Source organism: Elgaria multicarinata, chromosome 8 (assembly GCF_023053635.1).
Source record: "Elgaria multicarinata webbii isolate HBS135686 ecotype San Diego chromosome 8, rElgMul1.1.pri, whole genome shotgun sequence".
NCBI classification, from domain to species: domain Eukaryota; kingdom Metazoa; phylum Chordata; class Lepidosauria; order Squamata; family Anguidae; genus Elgaria; species Elgaria multicarinata.
This window is the reverse complement of record NC_086178.1, coordinates 113,157,125-113,175,244: the sequence shown is the minus strand read 5'-3', so window position 1 is coordinate 113,175,244 and position 18,120 is coordinate 113,157,125. Positions and strand designations below refer to the sequence as shown.

The 18,120-nt window shown below is 44.3% G+C and overlaps 1 protein-coding gene across 3 annotated transcripts in view; it reads left to right on the top strand.

Annotated features, from left to right (window-relative positions):
- Positions 1 to 18,120, top strand: part of LOC134403104 (broad substrate specificity ATP-binding cassette transporter ABCG2-like) — a 53,951-nt gene that overhangs the window by 393 nt on the left and 35,438 nt on the right. Inside the window, exons 2-7 of one of the 3 annotated variants that reach the window (XM_063133201.1) lie at positions 5,493 to 5,795; positions 7,256 to 7,315; positions 8,708 to 8,822; positions 11,808 to 11,960; positions 12,940 to 13,097; positions 14,337 to 14,488. In XM_063133201.1, the coding sequence (XP_062989271.1) occupies positions 5,506 to 5,795; positions 7,256 to 7,315; positions 8,708 to 8,822; positions 11,808 to 11,960; positions 12,940 to 13,097; positions 14,337 to 14,488 (928 nt within the window). In that variant the 5' untranslated portion in view covers positions 5,493 to 5,505. Of the gene's footprint in view, positions 1 to 4,515; positions 5,796 to 7,255; positions 7,316 to 8,707; positions 8,823 to 11,807; positions 11,961 to 12,939; positions 13,098 to 14,336; positions 14,489 to 18,120 lie in introns of those variants that run through there. The other 2 variants (XM_063133200.1, XM_063133202.1) reach the window with 2 other exon arrangements.

The window sequence follows — 18,120 nt, the reverse complement described above, 5'->3', positions numbered from 1 at the left end:
ATTTTGGAAGGAATGGTGAGTCTGTTAGGTTGGTTCCATGAAGAACCTTTTGCCCTTCACAACGCTAATGCAGAAGAGGGACAGGAATGATAGAGTTGGACATGGTTGATCATGAGTTATGTGTAACTTGGTTATATCTTAATTATGCACCTCAGCCTACAGAAGATGATAGGATTAACGATCTACTCTTACCTGCCATTATTACGAGGGATGTGCGTAGACCCCTTGCTTTGACTTGGAGCCCAATTTGGCACCTCAGAAAGCAGCCTGCTCCCCCTTGGACCAATTCCTGGCCCTCATCTTCACGATGTCGCCAACGCTGCGCCCGGCAGCGCAAGCCAGGATGCAGTTGCACTGACGCTGCTTCCGACCCTCTACATTGGAAGGAGCGCAGTCCCAGGCTTTCCCGCTGCTGCCGCTGCGCCTGCCCACACGAGCACTAACGCTGCCAGTCAAGGGGCGCCTGGGAGCATCTGCGCCCCCTCTTCAAAGGGTAGATTGGTTTTTCTAAAAGTTGGATTGGGTGTTTTGTTTCGTTTTTTTAAAAAGCTGTAAATGCAAAGAATTGCATTTTCAGCTGGGGGGACACACAAAGGAGTAGGAATGAGGTGCTTCCTCCCTACTGGGATTTCCACACACACCCTTTATTTATCTATCTATTTATTTATTTTCCTTAACAAGGCTCCGCAGAGGCCTTGCTCCAAGCTAAAAAAAAGTCAGGGTAAGTTCCCAGCTTTTTTAGAGCAGAGCTTTGGGGCTTTGCCCCTGGACTGCATCGGAGTGGCAGCTGTGTCATGTAGATCACCTGCCACTACTCCGAAGCAACAGAGGCGCAAAGCGCCTGTGTGGACGAGCCCCTGCTTCCTATTGGCTAGAATATGAAACCCTGTCACTTTTTTCCCTCCTCTTTGGAATGAGATGATATTTGCAGGCACAATAGCTGCCCAACTTTAGAAAAATAGCTACAGGCTTTTTTGTGCGACATGGCATCATGATGATGATGATAGGGAACTGCTAATAACATTATTATTATTATTATTATTATTATTATTATTATTATTATTATTATTGGGCAGAATCAGATGAAAACTGCAGATAGCTGCCCATTCTGAGAACAAGCCTTTTTTTTTAATACTATTTTTATTGATTTTCAAGTAAGAACAAATACAATAAACGCACAGAGTAATAGAAAACACTCAACAACAATATAAATGTTCCCACAGCACCACTATAAAAAAGCATGGGTGTTCATTCCTTCAATAAGCACTTGGTACAGAAAAAGATGCAGGTTAAGTTAAAACCTCTGACCAAAAGGATTCCTGAGTCATTGGGGGTCTAGGTTCGCCAGGATTCATATTAATAAATGTGAAAAAGTCCAACCAGTTTTCCACAAATGTGTCTGATGTTATTTCTCCTCTTGCTAACCTGCTATGTTGTGTCAATTTATCATTTAAAGATAGTTTCCAAATCGTATCAAACCAACGTTGATGGTCAAAAGGTCTGTCGCTTTTCCAGAATTGGGCAATTTCCCACCTGGCTGCAACCAGGAAATGGGTGACCAAGGCTTTGGGAACAATGTTTCTATTGGCATTCCTAAAAATAGAAAGTAGAGCCAGTGCTGGATCAGTTTCTACTTCAACATGAATAATGTTTGTAAAGCAGCCTTGACATTTTGAGAGGGTAAACTCATTCCTTGTAACACACGAGGCCAGGCAGCCAAGAGTTGTGCCTGCATAAGAAACCTGCAATATTTCAGAAGAATAGATTCAGTAGTTCATGGGGAAGGGAAGCACTCAGTTATTGTTTTTAGGGTGGGAGTTATTTTCTTTACCTTCCCTCCACCCCCAGGGGAGGGGGGAAATAAATGCATTGTACAAAAACACTCAAACACACACACACACACACACACATATAACATGGAAAAAATGTAAGTGGTTGCAACAAAATGTATGAGAGAAGAAATGAGTTGGGAAAGATTTTGAATGAAACCCTAACAAAAAGAAGCTGAACTCAAGCCAGAAGCAAATTGTTCTTCTCCATCTAGCAGCGTTAACGAACTAATTATCCAAGTTCCTTCCAGTAAACTGTTCTTTCCAGAGATGCGAGGAGTCTCCAAGAGTTGTAATGCAAGACACAATAGAGCCCCAAGTACATTGATTGGAGCTACTGCTAAAACATGCCCTAGGATTAGAAGGTGGACCTGTCAGTCACCCATCTGCACTTCCTCCTCTGCCCATGCAGTGTTTAGAGGATCAAAACCAATTAAGGGAGATTTTATTTTGTATTTATTTTGGGAGACAGGAAGCCTGGGTGGCGCATGCCACTCTCTGCTGCTCTGCCCTCAGTTTGCTTAGCAAATAAACAAGGAAATGGGCACAGAAGCAAAAGGATACTGAGAGTAAAAATGATTCACAAAAATTATCTTGTCATTCCTTACTCATGGTTGTTTATGAGTTCATTAGATATCATCATGCTTCTGTGTCTAACCAGCACTTTAAGCTAGTTTTTTTTAGAGCAGAGAAAATGTTAATTGTGAAAGAAAAAGAGTGATTTCTTCTTATGTATTTGTGTTATTCTGCTGTACCACAGTGCCACCTAGAGGTTATGCAGTGGAAAAGCAGGAAAGGAAATGCTCCTCATGTAGTGCTCAGATCTCAAGATGAAACTGAAAGTAGTTACAGCAGCTCATAGTGGTTTCCATAAGTAAGTTTGTAGTGGAAATGAGATTTGAACTCAGGACTTCTTACATCTCTAGCCGCTCTGCTACATTAACACTCAAATGTTCTTTTAAATGTGATATTCTCCTAGTTGTTCCAAAGCCTGCATAAGTTCCTCTGGTGGGAATCAGGGAGAGGGCCTTTTCTGTTGCGGTGCCCCACTTTTGGAATTGCCTTCCTCCTGCAGTGTGACAGGGACCAAACCCATCTGTTTTGGTGCATGTCAAAACTTACAGATAAACTTACTTGTGTAACCAGGCATATGCTGGTTTTTAGTACTTTGCTTTGCAGACTTTCTGTTTCATTGTTGTTTTGTTGTTTAGTGGCTCTGTTTTGGAGGCTTGTGATTATTTTAATTTTAATGTTCTTTAATGAATTCTGTACACCACCGTTTGATTTCATAATGAAGGGTAGCATCAGCACCATCCACTTTTGGGCACATGATAGGGCCCAAAACTGGTATAAAATGCTTTTTATATGTAAAAGGGTTACAATGGTCTGACTCAGTATAAAGCAGATTTATATGTTCCTACAAGAACAGAGGCCAGATCTACACCAAACAGGATACAATACTTTGAAAGTGGTTTGAAAATGGTATACGGAATGTGTCATGGCCCCCAACAATTGTCAGCACTAGTGTAGATCCTGCCAAAGAGTCTCCGGCTGCAACCCTATATCCATTGACCTGGGAATGTGCCCATTATGTTCAACTGGACTTACTTTGGAGCAGCCATGTATAGGATTCCACTGTCAGAAATGTAAAAGCATGAAGACAGTAGAATTTTATTTACATTATTGACAATGAACACAACTCACAAGGAATTTCTCTTGTGCAACCCCCACAGAAATGAATTGGAACTGCAGAGCAGGCTGTGCCCATTGTCACATTACTGGTTAGTACTTACCAAAAGCCCTTGAATTTCACATTAAATGTGCAGGTTCTAGTAGGATACTCAATAGGGGTGTGCTCTCCGCTCCGGAATTATCTGGTAACCATGAAAATCCGTGGAGCATTCGATCTTCCAGAGCAGGGATTGGCCACTTCCAAACCATTGAATACTCCCAGAGCGGAGACGTGCCCAATCAGAGCTTCTAAAGTCTCTGGAATTAACCTGGTTTGTATGTGTGTGTGTCCATATTTGGAAGATGCTGAGTGGGGTGGCTTTCATATTGACTTCTGTGGCTAACCAATAAGAACAGCCACAGTGGTGTTCTCCTCCAATCGCAGTGTTCAGGGAAGTGGGAAATATTTAACTGGTGGATGCTGAGAGGGAGATAGGTATTTTTAACATATAGTGCAACTCCGCCTCCCTTTCTATTTCTTCTGTTCTTTTTGAACAAGTTATATCCTTCAGTTGCTATATTCCAGTCATGGGAATCATCCCACCAAGTTTCAGTTATATCTATCAAGTTGTATTTGCCTTCATGTATTAAGAGTTCAAGTTCATTCTGTTTGTTTCCCATGCTCTGGGCATTAGTATATAGTCATTGAAGACCATGTGCTTTATAGTCTGGCTTTATTCCTTCATTGTTGTGGACACTATTTTGGGGTGCTATTGGAACTGTTCTCTGTGTTATGGTGCATGCACATCTGTGTTATGGTGCATCCACAGTGTGAAAGTGCTGCTGGGATGGCTGGGATGATGAGTGAGAAAGCTTCTACAACTGAGTAAGGCACCGGCAGGCTCTTTATTTCAGTGGTTGGGTGTGTGGGGGGGGATGTCCATTCAATAGATCTGGAGAAGGGTGGAGTGGGGATTTTTTTTAAAAAAAAATCGAGGCATAGACTGCTCTAATTCAAACTTGGTGGAGCTAAAGCCCTCCTTAAGAGCTATCACTTTGCCATGTTTTATCTCTTAATCTATAAAAATTTCGCAGATGTAAGCATTTTGTTAATTTCCATTTTAAAATTTCTTAAAAAATCAAAGCATGAACCGATGTGATTCAAATTTGGTATGGCTAAAGCTCTCCTTAAGTGCTATCACTGTGCCACGTTTTACCTCTTTATCTTTAAAAATGAGGGAGCTGTAAGCATTTCTGTTAATACCAGTTAGCCGAATACTGAACGGTTCTTCGAGGGTAATTCGATGGGGCGGAGAGAGGGGAGGGGCTCTGAAATCGAGGCAGAGAATCACCTCTATGGAGCTCCAGATCAGTTTTTGAGGAAGACCCACTTCGTACACTCCTAATACTCAATACTCCATTTGAACAGAAACGAAGAAAGTATGTTTGCTCATGCTTTGGAAAGGGGCTTGATTAGTTGGCTCAGTCCCACTAGAGCAAATCACTACTTCTCAGCCTCATGTTCCCCTGTCTGTGAAGTGGGAAAAGTAAACCAAATCACGAAGCTTCTGTGATATAAGAATAGTGTAATGGGACCCTGGGGTCTACTCTACTGGCTTTGTTGAGAGACCAGCAGCCTTTTGGCTCCTCTTATACCTGAACTGTTCCGTCTCCATTCAAGCTGATCATTAGAAGAAGAACAATGTCACTTTTAGAAATTGTGCCTGAACTTGTTTATTTTCCTCTTTGTTCACCATCTCTTTTTCCTCTTATATCATGTCCACTAGATTGTAAGCCCACAAAAACATATTTGTATAATACAAATGTTATTACAATAATAATAATAAATCTTCAAATACTACAAGTGCTATAGAAGTGATGAATGATAAGATCTAAGGCTCTTTATATTTCTCCAATTCCTTGAAGACAGTGGTTAAATTTTGATGCCAATGTTGTATTCAAAAGTGACTTCAAAAGATTGTAACATTTCAGGCAAGTCCAAAAAATGGGAACTCTTCATAACATCAAAGACTCTGTCAGCATTGGTCCAATAGATTTTGACATCTGTGGCAAAGATGCAGCAGCAACATCTTTGCCTAACCACATGAACGAATCTGCTGGAAATGAAACAGAACAAGGAGGCCCATTCTTGCGTTCAGTCCCAACCCGGGAATCTCTCCGATCCCCTCGGGGTTCAGTCGTGAGCTTCCACAACATCCAGTATTCCATCAAGGAGTCCCGTGGCTTCCCAGGCAAGCGGACAGTGGTGGAGAAGAGAATCCTTCATGAAGTATAGTAAGTGTATGCAATACTGAAAATGTATAATAGAGAAATCTCTTGGAGGTCTTCTTCTGAATTCACTGAGTATTAAAGACAAGAAAGGCAAGGCTTTGTTTTCCACATACTAAATGTATAGAATGTGTTCGTATTTGAGGTGTTCTGGGGTTTGGAAACCTCTGCAACTTTCATAGTTAACAACCTGATCTTGACAGGATCCCTGTGAAAATATTCTGAGCTGGTGTGAATGGAGCATGGCCAAGCCCTGAAAGTGCTTGAGATGCCTTCAAGAGCTCCAGGCCTGCAGCAGGCTAGCTGCTGTATTAAGGCCCTTTCTACACCTCCTGGCCTTCCAGAAGGGAGAGGGGAGGATCTCGGGACTTCCAGGTTCCAAGATCCTACCCCTTGGTCCACATGTGGTGCAAGATGTGCCAGGAGGCAAGAGGCACATCACAGTCGTCTTCCCCCCCCCATGAGTGGGGGTGGTCGCGCAAGAGTGTGGCCCTGCTCCAGTGGAAAAGTAAGTGGGGGGGGAAATGACCGTGCACCCCTTAATATCCCCCGCCATCACAAGGACAGAGGAATTGCTGCCACCCCCTCCCCTGATGGGCACAGAGCTGTGTGGCGTGGCTCCATGCCCATTTCTGGTGCCACGCTTACTCGCGAGTAAGCACAGCACCAGGCGGGATGGGTGCCCACTCCTCCTGCAGTTTTGGGACAGTCCCGAGACCACGGGAAGAATCGGGTTTTCCCAGGGTTTCTTTATCCCTGGGAAAAGCCGTGCCCTCTTGACCAGATACAAATGAGGGCAGGGCTCCTGCAGCTTTAACTGATGAAATGAAGAGGGAATTTCACCAGGTGCTGCATGCATGCAAGTGACACCTGCTGAAATTCCCTTTTCTATACAACTGTTAAAGATACTGGAGCCCTGTCATCCTTTCCATATAGTCACCCTATTTTAAGGTCTATTAACCATCTTTTGTCACGTCCCAGACTCTGATCAGGTTGTGTACCTCCTGAAAGAGCAAGCCCACAGTTTGTGGGGAAGGGAGGGGCTTTTTAATACATTTGAGGCCCAAGTGGCCTCGGCAGCTCAGAGTGCCTGTTGCCAGCTTTGACTGGTTTGCCAGCAGCAGTCATTCCTGGACAGGGATAACCGTCCTTGGTGATTCATGCTCCACTAACCTCCAGGCTAGAACACTGTCATGCAGTATACATTATGCATAATGAAGGAGCAAGGGAGACAGGAGCAGGCAATAAAACAGCAGGGCATGTCCAGCTAGACTACCTCCATACCTGAAAGGGCTAACTAACATCAACTACCCTGGGGTAAGGAAGGAGGTGGGAACAAGCAAAGGGAACAAAGGCATGTTGTTTGCTTTAATAAGCTTGATTTGTATTCTGAACCCAGTGTCTTAATCTGAGATCACACAAGGATTCATAAACGGAAATCATTTTTTTATTCCCATTACTTCCAGTGGCATCATGAAGCCAGGCATGAATGCTATCCTGGGGCCAACTGGCAGTGGCAAATCTTCGTAAGTATACCTTGAGAGCAAACTAGAAGTGATGCAGGAGATCTATAGTAAGATGGTTTGTTTGCTTGTACAAATTAACAGCTCCACGCAGTTGCTATGAAGATATGGAAGTGGTGCTTTGGGAGAGGTTGTTTAACTCTTTCCTTTCTTGCTCTTTTCAGTGTCTAAATTGTCTCCTCAGAAGTTGGATGAGGTGGGACAGACGGCAGATGTTCCCCACCCCCCACATTGACCTAATACCAGCTTCAGTGCAGGATATTTAGACAGGAAGAAAAACAAGGAAAGAAAACGTTGAAACTCTCTTCCAGTGCACCTAATCTTCAAAACAACTATGTGACAATGTCAATTTGTTTTTAAAATGGAAAATTCTAGTTGCAGGGAAATTTTACCTGCCAAGTGCAGTGTATTTGTAAGCATTCACATGTAATCAAGATTGCCATCTTTTTTTTCTGGCAGGGCTCCTGTGCCTTCTGGCAGGGCTCCTGTGCTAGGCAGAAATACAGAAAGTGACATTTTTCTCACCCTGCAGATGCAGCAATGGGAAGAATTTCACCTGTGGAAACTCCTGCTACCACAAGTTATTCATGTGATTAAGTTCCTGTGCTCTGAATAACCTGTTACTCCATTGTAGCTTGGGCTACTCTTCCCTTGGAGAACAATAGTATTTTCTTTCAATTTAATGAGTTTCCTAACCACAGAATTTGAATTTCTCAGGGATTTCTTTTATATGAACAATTCTACATTTTAGAATTAGAATATGGGCTGTGTAACTGAGTAGGAACAACACAACACTGTCCTTTCATTACTTCTCCCTCAGAGTTTGCATCCTGAAAAAGACTTCCCTGTGTTACCGTATTTCTTCGATTCTAAGACACCATCGATTGTAAGACACACACTAACTTCAGTGCCACCAACAGAAAAAAAAACTTTGATTCTAAGAAATAATAAATGCACCCGCGATTCTAAGACGCACCCCATTTTTAGAGATGTTTATATGGGGAAAAAGTGTGTCTTAGAACTGAAGAAATACGGTAATTGTAATTACCAGGATCTCTTCTCGATCCTCCCAGAGTGCAGGACACAGAATAATGGGCTCAAGTTAAAGTAAGCCAGATTCCAGCTGGACATCAGGAAAAATTTCCTGTTAGAGCAGTACGACAATCAGTTACCTAGGGAGGTGGTGGGCTCTCCCACACTGGAGGCATTCAAGAGGCAGCTGGACAACCATCTGTCAGGGATGCTTTAGGGTGGATTCCTGCATTGAGCAGGGGGTTGGACTCGATGGCCTTGGAGGCCCCTTCCAACTCTGCTATTCTATGATTCTATGATTCTATATTTGGAACTAGCGTATGACAAGCAGAAGATCCTCAGAGGCCATTTTTCTCTCTGCAGTCTCCTAGATGTTCTGGCTGCTCGAAAGGATCCTGCTGGTTTGTCTGGGCGTGTTCTCATAGACGGTGTCCCACAACCTCCAAATTTCAAGTGCATCTCAGGATATGTTGTTCAGGTTAGTGTCTCATTCTGGATTAGTGCCTGGAAATGAAAAGGAGACATGCATAGTTTATGGGAATTTTTTTTTTTCAAATACTCAGAATTCTGACGGAAGCAAAAAATTGCTGCCTTCCCCTGTGATAAACCCCCACCCCCACCCCATGCTATCGCTGCTTCAGGATGGTGACGACTAATCCCAATGCAGCAGCAAAAGCTCAGGGTTACCGGCGGCCAGGCCCCCCTCCTGCTCTCTGCCCAGGGGGGATGGCGACCAATCAGGGGTCGCCTTCCATCTGGCCATGACTCCAGAGCGAGAATGGATGACGGATGCACCGTTCTTGCCTCACTCTGGAGAAAACAGTCAGAAAACTTTCCTGCCGCTTCTTTTCTTCGCAGCTTTGTGGGAAACCCCCGCGATAATCAACGCAGTGCCAACATGCACACCCACCCGCTGGGGCTTTCTGTGCATAAAGACAGGCCCATGTTATATTAATACCCAGTTGTTACCATTGATTTACTTAGGGTGTAATCCTATCAGTTGCGCACTCGCTGCTTGGAAGCTCCCAAACTCAGAGGCTGAAGCTGGCAAGGGCTGGAGCAGCAGCCAAGGCTATCTTTTCTTCACCATCTTGGGTGTTTTTCACTATATAGATTTTTCACCCCATCTCGCAAGGGTGCTTGGGGAGGGGGAGGAAGAGACAGGAGGAAGGATCAAGAAAATTCATACCCTCACCTCCCCATACCCCGCGCCAATCTAGCCTTCTGCTGGGCTGGCGCGATCACTCTGGCCCAGGAGAAGGCCACAGACAAGGCCAACATCAGCCCGGGGGCGGGGGCTGGAGGACACATTCCCGGACTTCTGGGAACACATCCTCTAGCCCTCCCCTGCGCCAATCTACTCGTCTGCTGGGCTGGCGCAATCATGCCGGTCCAGGAGAAGGTGGCGGACAAGGCCTAGATTGGCCCAGGGGGTGGGGCTGGACTTCTGGGAATGCATCCTCCAGCCCTCCCCCATGTCAATCTAGCCTTCTGTGGCCTAGCATGATTGCCAGCCCAGGAGGAGGAGGAGGAGGAGAAGGAGAAGGAGAAGCAGCAGCAGCAGCAGCAGCAAGGGAAGAAGAAGCAAGTTGCAGGTAAGATTAAGGTGTGTATGTGAGAGAGTATATGGGTGAATAGGGTGCCTGGTTGTTTGAATGAATGGATGTGTGCGTGAGTGTGTTTTGGAGTGTGTGATCCTGACTCTGTGTGTGTGTGTGTGTGTGTGTGTGTATTGATGTCCGAATGGGATACCTGGTTGTTTGAGTGAATGGATGTGTGTGTGTGTGTGCATGTGTTTGGGAGTGTGCAATCCTGAGTGTGTGTGTGTGTGTGTGTGTGTGTGCTGGCAGTGTGTGAGTATATTGATGTGATGATGTCTGAATGGGATGCCTTGCTTTGAGTGAATGAATGCATGAGCATGTTTGCAGTGTGTGTGTGGGGGGGGGGTGAGGGCTGTAGTTTTCTGTGTGTGAGTTGGGGGGATGATTTGGAGGTGATATTCCTATTAAATAATGCATTTTGACCCATAGACGTTCCTTTCCAATTTGTTTGATATAATTGGCATGACGTGTGTTTTGTAAAAAATGCTGATAATTGTTCATCCTTCTTAAAAATATTTTTAAAAATTAACAGGGTTGCATTATATTATTATTATCATCATCATCATCATCATCATCATCATCATCATCATCATCATCATCTATCTCTCTTTTCTTGCTCATGGTGGTTTTTCCAGATGAACATGATGGGCTTTGCCAAGTCATCCTGTCTTTTATTGATTCAGAAATTTCTTGACTATTGAACATGTTTTAAGTATGACTGCTTTCTGGATGTTGGCGTGCATGTATTTTGGTAGGCCTAATTTCCGAAGGTTTTCTGTAAAATAAATAAATAAATGATGTGATGCTGGTGACTGACGTGATTAATGGAATAATTGCACTTTTTCCTGTTGCCATAGTTCTATTTGTAAAGACCAGGAAATTTTTTAAAAAATTGAAATTCTTGATTATATCCAAATGCTGAGAAAAATAAACAAATCAATTATTATTTCTAAATTAAAAAGGTGTGGGATTTTGTTTGCTATTAAGCTCTCCGGTGCTACCGTTTGTGTTCTAGGATGCAGGGCCGGTGCTACCATAGAGGCCACTCAGGCGGCCGCCTAGAGCACCAAGCTAAGAGGGGCGCCGGGCACAGCGCAGCACTCACGCGCGTTGGCTGTGAGCCTGCCTGGCCTGAGGATTCAGCTGGGCCTGGGCGGGCGAGATGGCGTCCTGAGACCGCCCAGCCGAAGCGAAGCCAGGGACTCTGGGGTGGGGGTGGGGGTGGGGCAGCTCCACGTTCGGACTTCCAGAACGCGTCCAGAAGAGAGAGAGAGAGAATGTATGGGTGAATGGGATGCATGGGGTCTTTGAGTGAATACATGTGTTCGTGCATGTGTTTGTTTGGAGTGAGTGATGCTGAGTGTGTGTGTGCGCATGTGTGTGAGTTGTGGGGGTGATTTGGAGGTGATATTCCTATTAAATAATGCATTTTAGACCCATAGACGTTCCTTTCCAATTTGTTTACTATAATTGGCATCTTGCACTTTAAAATAAATTTAGCAGTTTCAAGTTTTGTGCTTCTTATTTTTTCCAGGAAACATCTGTTCTTAAAAATCAAAGTTGGCATTTTTTGGGGGGTGGGGGTGAAAGTAGCTCACCTTGCCTAGGGTGCAAAATAGTCTGGCACCGGCCCTGCTAGGATGCAAACCACTGAATGCAGACCATTATCTATAAGAAATAGGAGAGTGAAAAAGAGAACTTGTTCTACTGTAACCCACAGACAACCTACAAAAGAGTACAAGTGTGGGTGTCAGGAGAAAGGACAAGCTTAATACACCTGCTAAGCTTTCACTGGGAGGAAAACCCAGCCATGTTCCTTTGCGAGCGCTTCCTAACATTACATAAATATATGCTGCTTTCAGGACGATGTCGTTATGGGCACCATGACCGTGAGGGAGAATTTGCTCTTCTCTGCAGCTCTGCGGCTCCCTGGCTCTATCAGCTTCCAGGAGAAGGAAGAGCGAGTGGTTCAGATTATTGATGAGCTGGGGCTGAACAAGGTGGCTGATGCTAAGGTAAACATATCCGGGGGACTGGTGGGAAATGCTGTTCCCAAATTTGAAATACATGTAGTAAACTTGGGGGTAATTGAAAAGACTTTGATGATATCCCCTTAGATGTTACCATTTGTATTGGTGTTAATATCTCTTAGAGGTTCACCAGATGAGTGTTTTATCACACACTCGCTACTGCCCACTTACGGAAGTGTGTGCGTTCTTTAGACGCCGTCATCCAGCCCCCGTGCGCCTCCCGCTCCTTCCGCTCATTTTTCCATCACAAAATAGACCCCTTTTAATAAGACTTTAAAAAAAACAAAAAACAAAAAACAGAATGTGCCGCAATCTTCTGCTGTGTGCAGGAAAAGTGGCAAAATAAAAACAGCCCCTGAATGGGCCACGTGGTCTTTGTCTACTTCCTCTGGGAAGAAAGAGGAAGTAATGAGGGACAAAAGCTGAGGCGGAGAAGCGACGGTAAGGAAATGCGATTCCCCACCCCACCCCCATGTGATGATGCTCTTAGTGCCAATATCTCTACTTGAAGCCACAAGGAAATGAGGCAGGTGGCTACTAGGAGGAGGGCTTTCTCTGCTGCGGCACCCCGGCTGTGGAACGAGCTCCCCAGAGAGGTTTGCCTGGCACTTTCACTGTACTCCTTTTGTTGCCAGCTGAAGACCTTTTTATTTTCTCAGTATTTTAACACCTAATTTGACTTAAATTTAAATTTTGTTGTTTTAATTCCGTATTTTAACCTATATCAATTTCTGTTGTGTGGTTTTATCCTGGCATTGTAAAGGCACTGTAACTATCCCAGTGGTGTGCTTTGCATAATGTATTCTCCATGGGGGTTGGGATGAGCCCCTCCTGGGTACTGCTACCAGCTTCTTTTGTTGGTCTGGATTACTATATGAGATAGCAACCTTCAGAGTCTTTCACTCCCAGCAAACCCTTGGAGGATCTGGTACACAATTTGCATACCTAAGCTAATCTTTTGCAGGTTGGAACTGAACTAATTCGAGGTGTGTCTGGGGGAGAACGGAAGAGGACTAACATAGCAATGGAGCTAATCACCGAGCCTCCGGTGCTGTTCCTGGACGAACCCACCACGGGCCTCGATGCCAGCACAGCTAATGCTGTACTTCTCCTGCTGAAGAGGTAAGAGTCATCCTTGCTGGGAAGCCCTAAAGGCTCTCAGTGATCCTCCATGCAACCTGGGAGATAATCAGATGGTTTGAACTTACATAGGCATCCTGCAATTCTACTTTTCAGGGACAGAACTAAAATGAAATCGACACTTATAACAAGGCTGGGGATAAAATTGCCATCTTTATTCTGGCAGGTATCCCATGACTTCAGGTGCTGCACAACAGGCAGAATTCAACATGTGCATGCTATAGGAGCCAAAGGAGACTTGCCAAGGAAAAGATAGCAACCCAAGCTGTAGGTGAATTCAGAGCCAAATTAGAAATTGCATGTTTATTTTTTTCTTCACTAAATAGCAGCTTCAGGGCTGCAATCCAGATTGGGATTGCAGTGTAGGGAATGGGGCTCTAACTCTTTGCCCCCACCATGGTTACAATTCTGATTAAGGGCCCCCATACTTAGTATTTGCATCAGGAGGAAAGCTCCTATTGCTGTCAATGGCAGCTTTCCTCACGTGTCAGGGCTCCGTCACACCTACATGTTTGCCCTCATCAAATTATCCGCCTTCATTTCCATAGCGTGTGAAGGCCTGATCACTTACACCTTTGCGCCATCCATCTTTACACCTCTCCTCTCCTGCGCACGATCCTATCGCTGTTGTTCCATTGAGATGCACTCTCAGATCTCCTTTGTACCTCAGTCCTAGCTGCTAACTGACATGTTATGGGCTCCATCACACCAGCGATTTGTCGCACATTCCCCCTGCCTGGTATGCAGTTTTGCAGCCGAGTACCCACATGACATCGTCCATGTCCTGCACTCATTTAGGCTATTATCCTCCATGTTTCATTTCTTTTTGGAGCGCAAAAAGTCTGGATTGTGTTGTGGGACTAAAGTACCCATCATCTCCAGATAGCACAGCATGGCCAGAGAGAAAGAGAAAATGCAGTCACAGAGAGAAAGCAGTATTGATTAAGTTTAGAGATTAGCTGTACACTTAATACACTTATATCAGATTATTTGTGCTTTTTATACTGTATTTTGTATTTGTGCTTTTAACCTGTTGGTTGTTTTATCATGGTTTTAATTTTTGTGAACCACCCAGAGAGCTTCGGCTATTGGGCGGTATAAAAATGTAATAAATAAATAAATAAATAAATAAATATTGACCTAGTTATTATTGAAAACAAACTGTATATTTATGTATGTATGTTAAGCGACAGTGGCTTTGAACTTGGCTTTCTATCCCAGGCTCTCCAAAAGAGGCAGAACCATAATTTTCTCAATTCATCAGCCTCGTTACTCCATCTACAAGCTTTTTGACAGTCTGACACTGCTGGCTTTGGGGAAGGTACTCTATCATGGGCCAGCCAAGGAAGCACTGGAGTATTTTCATTCTATTGGTAAGTTTGCTTTGTTATTACAAAAGTAGAGCAATGACAGGTAGGAATGTAGTCGATCAGAAGCTGAATATGAGTCAGCAGTGTAATATAGCTGCAAAAAAGGCAAATGGAATTTTAGTTTCAAAATCATGGAAAGTAATAGTTCCACTTTAAGAAGGATTCAGATAAATTAGAACCGGTTCAAAGTTGATCAGGGAACTAGAAAGGAAGTCCTATGAGGAAAGATGGAAGGAACTGAGTAGCCTTGAGAAGAGAAGACTGAGTGGAGATGTGCTTTAAATCTGATACTTTAAACTGGATTCCTGCACTGAGCAGGGGGTTGGGGTCGATGGCCTAAATGGCTCCTTCCAACTCTATGATTCTATGTCAATAAATTTCACTACATCCAGGCTTAGGAAGAAACTTAAGAGGCTCAGTGAAACTGAAATAAAACCAAGGCAACCTTTAACAAACCCCCAAATTTTGCTCCAGCTTTGATATTGATCTGAACCAGAGCAGATGCTCCTTTTCCTAGGGTGACCATATGAAAAGGAGGACAGGGTTCCTGTATCTTTAACAGTTGTATTGAAAATGAAATTTCAACAGGTGTCATTTGTATATATGGGGAACCTGGTGAAATTCCCTCTTCATCACAACAGTTAAAGCTGCATGTGCCCTGCCCTCTTTTAAATCTGGTCACTCTAGTATAGCTCCTGAAGCTTTAACTGTGGTGATGAAGAGGAAATTTCACCAGGTGTGACATGCATACAAATGACACCTGCTGAAATTCCCTTTTCTATGCAACTGTTAAAGATACAGGAGCCCTGTCCTCCTTTTCATAGGGTCACCCTAGTTTTCCCTCATTAGTTCTAATGGGGACATGTTAGGGAGGGTAGCATGGGCAAAACCCCAGGGTGTGTGGGGTGGATGGCCTGGGCTCACTATCCCTACCCTTTGAATCCAACTCTGTAGCCTCTTTCTCCTCCATATTGACTAATGGAATGGCTTTGCCCCATTATTGACTATGTGAGAGGGTGTTTATTATTATTCATTTATTAGTAATACCGTATTTCTTCGATTGTAAGATGCCATTGATTGTAAGACGCACACTAATTTCAGTACCAACAACAGAAAAGACTCACCCCATTTTTAGAGATGTTTATATGGGGGAAAAAGTGTATCTTAGAATTGAAGAAATAGGGTACTTATATATCACTTAATATCATAAATCCCTAAGCAGTAGAAAGGGACGGCAGTGGCAGACTCAGAGGACCCACAGGATTGCACTTTCTACCCTCACGGGCAGCCTCTTTCTCCCCATAGGATCTAATGGTGTGACTTTCCTCCCTGGCCCCATGGCAGGGGTAGAAATGGGCTGTAGGGACTGATTTCAGGGGTGGGGAGAACACAGGTCTGTGCCTTAAGAATTCTGGAATCACTTTAAAGTTCTGAGTAACATGACATTTGGTACAAGTCTCAGTCCCCTCCCCATCCCTGCCCACGGGCACGCCCCCTGTACCCCTTCTCCGAGAGACAGCAGGTGCGGTTCTCTCCTCACCAACTGCGAGGAAGAGGGAAAGGGGAGAGAGAGAGTGTAGATTCATGGATCTGTGGTCGGAGCACTGTCTCTGACTTTGCATCCAAGACTCCATGTTTTTTTATTGCCCCAAGACTCTGTCTAGGGCCATAGGATTGCTCCCTCCATTCATTAAACAAAAAGCCTACCATTGACAAAACAACGTTAAGGCTCTACAGTTTTCAACCAAGCACCAAAAAGCAGGGAAATTGCGAGTTAAGGCTCACAAGCCTTAATGCCACTTAATATCACAAGTCTTAATGATGCAGAAAGTGCAAGTGAAATTTTCATTCTCTCATAGCAGATAAACCATGAGGACAGGATGGAGAATAGGATATGCAGAGGTGACTGTGGGGCTGTGGATAACTGTTGACCAGATATTATACAGTTGACAACCAAGCCAGTCTCAGCCAGGATGTTACACCATGTTGACATTCAATACAGTATCAAAGCTAGTGTTAGCTTCAGAATCGGACTCAAATTGGACTCCACAGTTGGCTACAGAATTGGACTCAAAGAGTGCTTATCAACAGAACCTTCTCAAACTTGGGGGAGGTAATGAGTGGGGTACCACAGGGCTTAGTCCTGGGCCCAGTGCTCTTCAACATTTTTATTAATGATTTGGATGAGGAGGTGCAGGGAACACTTATCAAATTTGCAGATGACACAAAATTGGGTGGGATAGCTAATACCCTGGAAGACAGAAACAAACTTCAAAGTGATCTTGATAGGCTGGAGTGCTAAGCTGAAAACAACAGAATGAAATTTAATAGGGATAAGTGCCAAGTTCTACACCTAGGAAAAAGAAACCAAATGCACAGTTACAAGATGGGAGAAACTTGGCTCAGCAGAACTACAAGCGAGAAGGATCTCGGAATGGTTGTAGATTACAAGCTGAATATGAGCCAACAGTGTAATGTGGCTGCAAAAAAGCAAATGCTATTCTGGGCTGCGTTAAAACAAGTATAGCTTCCAAATCGCATAAGGTACTGGTTCCCCTCTTTTCGGCACTGGTTAGGCCTCATCTTGAGTATTGCATCTAGTTCAGGGCACCACATTTCAAGAAGGATGCACTGCAGACAAGCTGGAGTGAGTTCAGACGAGGGCATCGAGGATGATCAGGGGTCTGGAAACAAAGCCCTATGAAGAGAGACTGAAACAACTGGGCATGTTTAGCCTTGAGAAGAGAAGATGGAGGGGAGACATGATAGCACTCAAATACTTAAAAGGTGGTCACACAGAGGAGGGCCAGGATCTCGTCTCGATCCTCCCAGAGTGCAGGACACAGAATAATGGGCTCAAGTTACAGGAAGCCAGATTCCAGTTGGACATCAGGAAAAACGTCCTGACTGTTAGAGCAGTACGACAATGGAACCAATTACCCAAGGAAGTGGTGGGCTCTACCACACTAGAGGCATTCAAAAGGCATCTGGTGACTCTTGTTTTAAAAAAACTCTGCCGCCAGCACCAACACTGGACATTCTTAAAAGGCCAGAGCCTCTCAGGGCTCAGCTACAGCCATCTCTGACTCTAAGAGATATGCCAGCCAGTCAAACCTGTAAATCTATCTATTTTTCTCTGACACGCACTTCAAATGTTCTGCTTTGCATGCCAGCATTGCAGACACAGCCTAGCTCACAAGTGAACAAAGTGAAGTGGAAGGAAACAGGTAGCGAAGCAAAGCAACGACATGCCAGGTTCCAACATCCACAGCAACAGGACATCTGCAAACGATGAGAGCCTCTCTCTCAACTGGCACCTCACTGTTGGTTGTGAGAGTTTTTCTCTAAGGATGACCCTTTATCGCCCATGATGTGGGACTCTGAGAAAAAGGCCTTTGGCTCATTCTGTTTTGCCCTATGGGCTTTGACTGACCTCTCCTTTCCCACATTTTTATCTGTGGATGCTTCGCTTCTGCTGAGCAACAGGTACCTGATGGGCTATCAAATGGAAAGGTGCCCTGCTCGCCCAGCACTTCATAGCTAAAAATTGGAGATCCCCTTGATGCTAAGGGCTGAAACTGCTCAAGGTACAAGACCCCAAAGAGGCGGTTTGACAACCTAAGTTTGAAGGATAT